At 40.2% G+C, this 11,135-nt stretch overlaps 1 protein-coding gene across 1 annotated transcript; it reads left to right on the top strand.

Moving 5' to 3' along the window:
• The first annotated feature begins 2,757 nt into the window (after window positions 1-2,757).
• Window positions 2,758-3,330, top strand: LOC138877482 (uncharacterized). The gene is made up of 2 exons (XM_070157093.1): window positions 2,758-3,045; window positions 3,106-3,330. Exons 1-2 carry the CDS (start codon window positions 2,758-2,760, stop codon window positions 3,328-3,330), a joined length of 513 nt encoding a protein of 170 aa, XP_070013194.1.
• The last annotated feature ends 7,805 nt before the right edge of the window (window positions 3,331-11,135 follow it).

Below are 11,135 nucleotides of genomic sequence, written 5' to 3'. Positions count from 1 at the left end.
TGTTGATGTTAAATAGTCGAGTCTGGTGAGGGTAGGGTCTAACCCTTTTATTTTGCAAAAAAATGAGGCACGAGGTCCCCAGTTTCGGTATGATTAGCATGCCCCCACTCTTGCTAGACTGGTGGAGGAGTCTTCCATCAAATGACCAAATCAATGAGTGGAAAGAGAGGGCCGCCAAAGCTAACGAAAATTTGGAATATCTAGAATATAGTCTGCTAGAATTGGAAGGAAAAGTGAGGAAGAGAGTCGCTGAGTGCCAGAACGCTGAAGGAAATGAAAGAGAACACCTAGCAAAGGCATTTTTACTAGTGAACCTACGCGAACTGGAGGATTTGATCAACGAGAGCATTCAACCTGAGGAAGGTCCTTTTGGGACCAAGTAGATAGGGGTTTATCTTTTCACTTTATAAATGTAATAAGGCTAATGACCATTAGTGACTTTTATTTCCTATTTATTTAATGTCGATTTGGGATTCGTCTTATTTCTATATCAATAAATTGAGGCATTTAGCATTCTAAGTTCTCCAAATCAACTTGTCGCTAGGCCTACCTCGGGCACAAAAGGTCCCCAAATTAGGACACGATTTACATTCTCGCACTATGTATCTAAATATTGCAATACTTTTTATGATCCTCACTAACTTGATTACCTTTTTTTGTTTTGTTTTTGCTTTATTTCTTTATTCACCTCCCCAAGGTTAGTTCGTGCATTTTGGCATCATCATCATATTTCACAAGATCCAGGGGCCCTCCACCCACTCCTCCTCTTAGTCCTGTTAAAAGTAAGAGAACTTGTTTCTAGAGGACAGTGATATGGACTGTTGTGTTATTCTTGAGGAAGAGGGGGAGGAAGGTCCTTCCATACAGGCTGTAAGCAGAGGGGCACGCCTCAATAATTGGACCATCAAGACAACCAAAGCCCGACGAGCTTCGGGGTAGCAAGGCTAAAACAAGCATCATTCACTGTTTTTATTTACTAAATGATTTTATTTTCGCATTTTCAATTCCCGCAATAAGATCTTCGATGTTCAAAGCAGTTTATCAAAAGCATTTCTAATTTTCTTATGAATTAATATTTATTGCTATCATTTTTCTTTCCCTACTTTACCAATACAACATTATTATTACTTATCTTGATGAACCAACGACTGTGACATGCAATGAGACAACGCAACAAACGGACATTGATTCAGAGGAAGATGACATACCTGACGAGATTGTCAAAGAAGCTGAGAACTTTGAGAACAAACCTAAATCCAACCTGGACGAGAGGGAAATTGTCAACTTGGGAGGTGCAAAAAATGTCAAGGAAACACGAATCAATGTTCACCTGTCGCCATAAGAAAAGAAACAATACACAAAATTTCTAAAAGAATATGAGGACATATTCGCTTGGTCGTATGATGACATGACTGGTCTGAGTACGTCTATTGTGGCTCACAAACTGCCAACCGATCCAACGTGTCCACCGGTAAAGAAAAATCTCAGAAAGTTCAAACCTGATATGAGTCAGAAGATCAAGGAAGAAGTCACCAAGTAAGTCAAAGCTAAGGTTCTCAGGGTAGTAGAATACCCGACATGGTTAGCCAACATTGTGCCAGTGCCAAAGAAGGATTGGAAGGTCAGAGTCTGTGTCGACTACCGGGATCTCAACTGGACCAGTTCGAAAGACGACTTCCCTTTGTTGAATATACACATCATGATTGACAATTGCGCCAAGTATGAGCTGCAGTCATTTGTAGACTGCTTCGCTGGTTATCATCAGATCTAGATGGATGAAGAAGATGCTGAGAAAACGGCTTTCATTATGTTGTGGGGAATGTACTATTACAAGATGATACCATTCGGCCTAAAGAATGTGGGGGGCGCCTACATGAGGGCAATGACTACCATTTTCCATGATATGATACACAAGGAGATAGAGGTATATGTAGATGATGTTATCATCAAGTCCAAGAAGGCTACTGACCACATAGAAGATTTGAGGAAGTTCTTCAATAGATTGCGGAGGTACAACCTGAAACTGAACCCCGCGAAGTGCGCATTTGGGGTTCCTACTGGGAAGTTGCTTGAGTTTTTTGTGAGCCGCCGAGGGATAGAACTGGATCCATCAAAAGTCAAATCCATTCAAGAACTTCCACCGTCAAAGAACAAGAAGGATGTGATGAGTTTCTTGGGAAGGCTTAACTACATCAGCTGATTCATAGCATAGTCAACAGTTATTTGTGAACCAATCTTTAAAATGTTGAAGAAGGACGCCGCCATCAAATGGACCGATGACTGCCAAAAGGACTTCGACAGAATCAATGAGTACCTGTCAACACCGCCAATTTTAGTCCCGCCCGAGCCAGGTAGACCCCTATTACTCTACCTTGCAGTATTGGATGGATCTTTTGGTTGCGTTCTGGGTAGCATGATGGAAAGAGGAGGAAAGAACATGCCATTTATTATCTCAGTAAGAAATTCACCCTGTACGAGTCCCGGTATTCTCTATTAGAGCGCACATGTTGTGCTTTGACCTGGGTAGCTCAGAAGCCGAGGCATTACTTCTGTGCCTATACTACATATCTCATATTAAGGATGGACCCCTTGAAGTACATCTTTCAGAAGCTCATGCCCACTGGCAAGCTAGCCAAATGGCAAATCCTATTAAGTGAGTTCGATATTGTTTACGTAACTCAGAAAGTGGTCAAGGGACAAGCACTGGCAGACCACCTTGCTGAGAATCCCGTGGATGGAGAATACGAACCCCTAAAAATGTATTTTCCTGACAAAGAGGTATCATTCATAGGAGAAGATATGGTAGAATCCTATGACGGTTGGAGAAGGTTCTTCGATGGAGTAGCAAATTTCAAAGGAGTTGGCATAGGAGCAGTCCTAGTATCAGAAATAAGTCAGCATTATCCAGTGTCCGCCAAACTCAGGTTCCTGTGCACCAACAATGTGGCCGAGTATGAAGCCTACATCTTATGGATCAAGATGGCCATTGACATGAACATTCAAGAATTGCTAGTGATTGGAGATTCAAACCTACTCATAGATCAGGTGCGTGAAGAATGGGCAACCAAGAACTCCAAGATACTCCCGTATCTGCATCATGTATAGGAACTGAGGAAAAGGCTCACGAAGACGGAGTTCCAACATGTTCCCAGAGTCCAGAATGAGTTCGTTGATGCATTGGCTAACCTTTCATCTATGATACAACACCCAGACAAAAATTTCATTGATCCCATTCCAGTAAAAATCCATGATCAGCCAGCTTACTGTGCCTATATTGAAGAAGAAGCATATGGAAAACCTTGGTTTCATGATATCAAGGAATATTTGTAAAAGGAGAGTACACAGAGCTTGCAAATCCTACTCAGAAATGCACACTTCGGAGATTGTCCAACAACTTCTTTCACAGCGAAGGACTCCTGATTTAGGACTATTAAGGTGTGTCGATGCAAAGGAAGCATCCAAGCTACTAGAGAAAATTCATGATGGTACCTGTGGTCCACATATGAATGGTTTTGTCTTAGCAAATAAGATACTCTGAGACGGTTACTTTTGGATGACTATGGAGATGGACTGCATCCAGTATGTCCGATAGTGCCACCGCTGTCAGATACATGCAGACATGATAAAGGTACCTCCAAATGAGCTCAATGAAACGAGCACGCCATGGCCGTTCGCCGCCTGGGGAATGGATGTTATCGGACCAATCGAGCCTGCCGCTTCAAACGGGCACAAGTTTATCCTAGTAGCGATCGACTATTTCACCAAATGGGTCGAAGCAGCATCTTACAGAGTAGTAACTAAGAAAGTCGTGGCAGACTTTGTCCGCGACCGCATTGTTTGTCGATTCGGGATTCTAGAGTCGATCATTACTGATAATGGCTCCAACCTTAATAGTGACTTGATGAAAGCTATGTGTGAAACCTTCAGGATCAAACACAAGAATTCCACAACCTATAGGCCTCAGATAAATGGAGTTGTAGAGGCCGCCAACAAGAATATCAAGAAGATATTGAGGAAAATGATAGAGAAGCATAAACAGTGACACGAGAAGTTATCATTTGCTCTATTGGGGTATCGCACCACAGTCCGCACATCAACCGGGGCAACCCCCTATATGCTGGTTTACGGTACGGAGGCTGTCATTCCCGCTAAAGTAGAAATTCCTTCCCTAAGGATTATATAAGAAGCTGGGCTCGACGATGTGGAGTGGGTAAAAAGTCGTTATGAACAACTAGCCCTTATAGACGGAAAGAGAATGAATGCAGTTTGCCATGGTCAACTCTATCAGAACAGAATATCCAGAGCTTTTAACAAAAGAGTCAAGCCAAGATAGTTCACACCGGGGCAGTTGGTGTTAAAGAAAATTTTTCCGCGTCAAGATGAAGCCAAGGGGAAATTCTCTCCCAACTGGCAAGGTCCATACATGGTTCACCGGGTTCTGACAGGAGGAGCCCTCATACATGCAGAGATGGACGGAGAAGTTTGGCCAAAGGTAATTAACTAAGATGCAGTCAAGCGTTACTATGTAATCTTTATACTTCCCTTATATGATGAAAATTGAACTACGCCTGACCTGATTCCCATTTATGAGGGGATAAGTAGGCAGCCATGTGGGTTTGGTCACAATACAATAAAAAATTTCATTTCCCCCCACAATTGGAAACTGGGGCAGAATTTTGAGGAGGACCCTCAAAATTCCAAAGTAATTTCAGCCAATCGCGGTGAGCAGCAGTCAGAAATGTCAACTCATCAAACTGGGGCAGAATTTTGAGGGGGGCCCTCAAAATTCCATAGCTAGAGAGGTTGCAATGTCCTGAGCCACGTCACAGTCATTGGTTCATCTAAAAGTTATTTCTTAATTATACACTTATGTCATATCTTTACGAAACCATGCATGTTTATTACTAAAATTTCTTTGTTTAGCAAAGCTACCCCAATGATACGTACAGTATCACCAGATCAAAGCCGAGCATGACAAGCAAAGCCAGCAGGGATACGAGCTAACCTCCCCCCTCAACAAAACTCACGATTTTTCTTTGGATGCAGGCACCAGGATTGCAAAATCATTAAACACACTATACACTCATGGACAAACATTATTCAGGAACACGACTCTCTGAACCGTTACACTTTCAAACATCTACTATCAACACATACAAGTAACATTCTGTCTGTCACAATGATCTCAGTAATCATAATATCGCAATCTGCTATCAGCTAAGAAAATTCTACTATCATTCGTTATTTCGTTCCTGCATAAGGCTACTATTCTGCCTTCTAATCTGCATAAGGCTACTATTATGCCTTCCGAGACTAAACGCTGTCTCCATCTGCATTCTTGCATAAGGCTACCATTCTGCTTTCCAAGGTTAAGCTCTACCTCCATCTGCATTTGCATTGCATAAGGATACTATTCTGCCTTCCAACTTGCATCAGGCTACTATTCTGCCTTTCGAGACTAAACGTTGTCTCCATCTGCACTCCTGCATAAGGCTACCATTCTACCTTCCGAGTTTAAGCTCTACCTCCATCTGCATTTGCATTGCATAAGGCTACTATTCTGCCTTCCAACTTGCATAAGGCTACCATTCTGCCTTCCGAAACTAAATGTTGTCTCCATCTGCACTCCTGCATAAGGCTACTATCCTGCCTTTCGAGGCTAAGCTCTACCTCCAATTTTCTTCGAAACTAAGCACTATCTCAAGCATCATTTATTTTGTTTCTCTTACGGGCTAAGATCTACCTCTCAATTCGTAAGACTAAGCTTTGTCTTGTTCGCGTCATGCTACTGCATCTCAGGGGCTTAAAAAATCGCCTCATACTACATCTCATGGGCTGAAAGATCGCTTCACACTGCATCTCATGGGCTGAAAGATTGCCTCATACTGCATCTCATGGCTGAAAGATCGCCTCATACTGCATCTCATGGGCTGAAAGATCGCCAAGTTATCCAAATGCGTCATCGTTCGGAGGCATCATCTTCATAGCCCGAGAACACCATGTCATGGCCTAAGGATCCCTTTCAATCTTTTGCATATCATTATTCAAAGGCACCATGGTTCGTAGGCACCATCCTCATAGACCGAGAGCATCATTTCATGGCCTGCGAATCCTTTAATGTACACTTCTTGGCCAAGGACTACATGGTCTCAGGATGTCATCCTAACTGTCCGAAGACAACATTTATTATCCGACGGGAATTTGCATCATGTTTAAATTTATGCGCGATATATGCTTATATTATTTCTAATTGCAGGTAAACCTGCAAGCAACAGCCATCCCAGCAGGAGCAGCCCCTTTCCAGTTCCCGCAGCCATATCAAACCTAACTATTCCTGTAAACCTTTCACTCACCCGGCCCTAGATATTGCGTCCGTTCTTGAAAAGCCTCCATCGGCATACTCCGCCGATGGATCCTAAACTACATATGGCCTGATTCCTGTAAAACCAAGGATATGTAGGCAGCTTAGAAGCCAAGGCACGACCTAAACCTCTTCGAACCGTTTTGCTCGGTCAAAATTGGCTATCATATCTTTACCCGACAACTCTTTCATCCTTCCCGGGTAAAGAGGGGCAGCTGTTGATACCCAATTTTTCCCTATATATTTTTAATATGCAAAATAACTTCAAAATAGCATATACATATGTAAGCATATCCAAGTGTTTTATTATTTTCCATAATTTTTAAAGGTTTTGAAATCAATTTATTTCCCTCTTTAATTCACAAAAAAAAACAATAATTATTTTCAAAATTATTATTTTGGTAATTCATTTGTTGGACTTTCATATTTATACTAAGATATAGCTAATGCAATATTTTGCATATTTTTACAAATTTATTTAGTATTGTTAAGCTAAATTGCATATAAATTGCAATATTGGCCCTTTTAAGATTCAATTGTGTTTTATACTCATAAATTAAGCCCTATATTATTAAATTTTAAATTATATGTTACAAATCATTTTACTACTCTCAATTTATTTCCAGAATTTAATTTACTATTTTTCATAATTTTAAAAGGGGAAAATTGGCTATTTAAATAATAGCCCAGTTACATTTCAATTTTGCCTAAATCTGACCCCAAATTAAACACAATTTCCCCGGCCCAATTCCCATTCAAACCCGACCCCTAACCCAATTAAAGAACCCAACCCGGATTCCCCACCTACCCTTTTGAATCCAGGTTGTTGATCACTCAGATCAACGGCCACCATTCGCCCTTCTATAATTAAACCCAAAAGACCCCTTACCCTACTTCATTCTTTACCAAACGCCGCCTCTGAATCCCCTCTTCTCTTAATTCTCTCTGAAACCTCACATGAACCCTAGCCACCTCCATCTCATCCCACTCTAATCGGCCTTAACCCCTGCCTAATCTATGGCCTCTCGTGGCCATTGGAGATGTGTATCAGCCTCCTATGGCTCCTGGGTGTTTGTTTCTGTGGTTTCATGGCCAGACCTCGAAGGGATCTGGTCCAGTCCTTGCTCGACCTTTGTTCATAGCCTTTATCCAGCCATTCATGACCTTTCTCTAACCATTCATGACCTTTCAAGGCAGGTCCTTGACTTTCCTGGTTAGATCGGTAACTTTCAAGGTCTTTCACACCTTTTCTGGGATTTTCGAAACCCTAATCTTTAAGGTCTTTTAATTTTCTTTCAGATCTACCTTAGATCTGTACTTACTATGAATTTCTTAAGTGCTTTCTCGAAGGTTCTTCAAACTTTTCTTTCAAAATGACTCTTCATTTTCCGATTAAGGTTTCTCTTAACCTCTTTTTTAAAGATCTCTTCTCTGATTTTGGTGTTGTTTCATGATTTTGCTATGTTACCTGTTTATGCTTTCCTTCTACCTGAGTCAGCATGTTTAAAACCCTGGTTCCTTTTAATCTTATCCAAGTTCTGAAATTATTGGTTTAAATGTGTGCTTATCTTAAGTTCTTCGTTTATGACTCTCTTTTCTTTGTTCGACTTGTCTGATTTGAATTATTTTCATCTCTTAAACTCGACTACCGTCGAAGCCCTAATTTTTTAAAAGGGGTTTTCTTTTCACTTATTACTACTATAAGACATTTACTTGTTTCTGATTCTCTTTACCTATTGCTATGTTTCTTCACTGTTGATTCTATGTGACTACTTGACCTACATGACTACTGTGCTCCAAATATTTTTCTTACTGCTAAATCCTAGCTTACCTTGTTGCTATTGTATGTCTGTGTTATATCTTTTGCTAATGTGTTTGGCCTCGCATGTTTGATGCTTCTGTTCACTCTATTTATATACTGAAGTGCAGAATCATGTTTCTTCCTTGATTGATCTTGATCTTGTGACTGATTGCAAAAGCTTTTCTTTTATGAACCCTAATTTCACTCGCTTGTTTAAATTAATTGATTCCTTTCCTTTACTCTGATGTTTTGCCTTGCTGAACCCTTTCCCAAAATAAGCCTATTTTGTACTTAGACTTGATTATTTACTTCATGCATTTACTGCTCCCTTATATGGCAATAATCAATCTGTCCCTAAACTGATTTCTTTCCTTAATTAAACCTTCTACTACCCGTTAAACAGTGATTCCTTAATTAAAGGGAATCACTTGTGTTTGATTCTGACTTGTGATTGTTTCCATGTTTGTGTTTAAGACTTTACCTCTTCTTCACTCGTTTTCAAAACTATAAATACCCACCCCCTCTTCTTTCAAGGACACGAACAATTGAGTTCGAGAACACACACTTACACTCAAAACTTTCTCTCTTTTCTCTACTACTACGTGTGCTACTGCTTTGTCTAGCCGGCTAAAAGCCAAAGCTAGACTGTGGAATCTTGCTTATTTCTTTCTTTCTGCACTTTGCTTCTCTACTGGTATGTCCTAGTTAATCTTCAAGCATCAACAACAACATGTTTCTTTAGCTGTTTCAGTTTCCTTCACTCTTGCCTGCTTCTACTTATGTTTGTGCAATCAAGTTACATTACTAAGCATGTTGTAATCTGCTCCCTCCCCTTCTAAATTAATGTTTTCCCGTATGTATGTACTATGTCAGTCACTTGTTATGTGATTTGCTGACTTATGAATCTCAAACCCCTATATCCCCTATGTGTTTGTGTTCTCTGGCTGGTTTGTGGGCATGCCAGTATCATCTATTGTTGTACATGACCAAACCTGACCTTTTCTGGGGTCATATGCTTCATGCAATGTAATACCAAAACCCCTGCCCCCTTTGTGTAACTATTGATTCTGTGTAGTTTGAGTTTTATTACTACTGTTTTCAAATCACCCTTACCACTTACCATTTTCAACCCAGTTTTAAATAATCTCTATACTCTACACTTCAACTATATTCTTAGGACCTAGGTTTTGCCTCTCTTATGTGAGCCTTGCCTTGGGACCCTTGAGCTCTCTCTGAACTTGGACATATAAGGGTTGGACCTTCCATACTACACTCATCTCTATCTGGTTATGCAAACCTGGGTATAAGCACTGCCCGGGGTCCCTTGAGACCCTTTGGGAATTTTGACACACCCAGGTCTGAGAAAGGCTTTGAAACAAGTGGCATTTGAGGTGGTTTATTCCATAACTCAGAGAGGAAGTCAGAATCAGACTTCCTATGGTTGTAACTTCTTATTAAAATTTTTATGATGTAATTCAGTATTTGGTCTGTAAAAATTTGTAACAAATATTGGGGGCTGGACAGTGAAAAGGGATGGGGTAATTATGTATGTTTTAGCTATTAGAAGGGTAGAAAACATGCCTATAGGATCTGTTCTGTTTTAATTCAAGTTCTGCATGTTTTATCTTCACGCAGATAGAGATCATGCCTATAGGAATTTCGCTTTAATCAAATAAATCTTGCCTACTTCAGTGCATGTTCCATGCTTATAGGATCAAAATCAGTCGTTGACACTTAGATACCATTCCTATAGGAATTGAAATCAGCTATAATAGAGATCATGCCTATAGGAATTGAAACCAGCTATAATAGAGATCATGTCTATAGGATCTAAAACCATTATAGTTAAAATCAGTTTGACTCGTACTATTCTGAATCAGTTTAAACAACCTACTCCTTTTATTAATACGGTCTAGAAAGCATGCCTATAGGATCCAAATCGCCTGTTTAAATTAACCACTGCTCTGCTGCATTCTTAATCAGTGATAGATATCATTCTTATAGGACATCACCAATACTCACTTACGCAAGTCTTAGGTAATTACTAAATAAAACTAGATTCGCTTTTGTTTAATTAGCAACTGCTACAACCAGCAGGCAAGCCTGATTCGGACTTTTTATCTGAGTTATGTAATAAATATGGTCTGTTTCAACAATTAAAACATCCTGCCTTAGTACTTTAAATTCTTACCCTAACTCTATTTAAGTCATGCCATTTATGTGCATTGTCTGCGGAGGTATATATGGGCCTCTTATTTGTTTATATGTTTCCCATAATATGCAGTCCTACGTGTTTTGTATGTCGCCTTAGCCTTTTTACCTTTAAAACCCAAGAGTCGGCCTAAAACCCTCTCTCTTATAGGAATAGTAGTCCTAAATTCCTCCGGGACTGATAAGAATGGGACGGGTAATAGCATGCAATAGAGGTCGAGACCAATCCGCGCTTTAATACCTTAACAGGGTGGGAAGGGTGGATATGGATATGATGACCGGTGCGCTAATACCACGTGTATCCCTTCTTTTGAGGAGTGTCATACCGGGTATCGCATTGATGTGATCCTTATTGTAAATAAACCTAGGACCCCCCTCCTCCCTTTTATATTCTCAAGTGTTTGTAGAGCTGTAACTCCTTTTCAAAATTTGCCTTTTAATAATTGTTTTTCAAACTCTTATGTGTTCAAACTTAAATCCCCTACTATTTAAGCCTATATTTTTCTATCTGCTAATTGTACAAAATTCACAAAAACTGTCTAGGCGGGAACCATACTAGTGGATCCTAAGGGGTGCCTAACACCTTCCCCTTAGGATAATTTCAAGCCCTTACCCTGTCTCAGGTTACCAAAAAAACTTAGAAATGAATCTTATAGGTTTCCTAATGCACCTTAAATCATTAGGTGGCGACTCTCCAAATGCAAACCCAGTTCCCAAAAGGAATGAGTTGTCCTACCCCAAAAATTTCATAAACCCGATTTT

The sequence above is a fragment of the Nicotiana sylvestris genome, chromosome 9, assembly GCF_000393655.2.
Source record: "Nicotiana sylvestris chromosome 9, ASM39365v2, whole genome shotgun sequence".
Taxonomy (NCBI): Eukaryota; Viridiplantae; Streptophyta; class Magnoliopsida; order Solanales; family Solanaceae; genus Nicotiana; species Nicotiana sylvestris.
Note: the sequence above shows the minus strand (reverse complement) of the source record. Positions and strands in the feature narration are given on the sequence as shown.

What these genes read in the sequence shown, in the direction of transcription:
- LOC138877482 (XM_070157093.1), top strand. Translation starts at nt 2,758, where the DNA reads ATGTATTTTCCTGACAAAGAGGTATCATTCATAGGAGAAGATATGGTA. An exon ending in CAAACCTACTCATAGATCAG is followed by an intron (nt 3,046 to 3,105) that starts GTGCGTGAAGAA and finishes CATCATGTATAG; the next exon opens with GAACTGAGGAAAAGGCTCAC.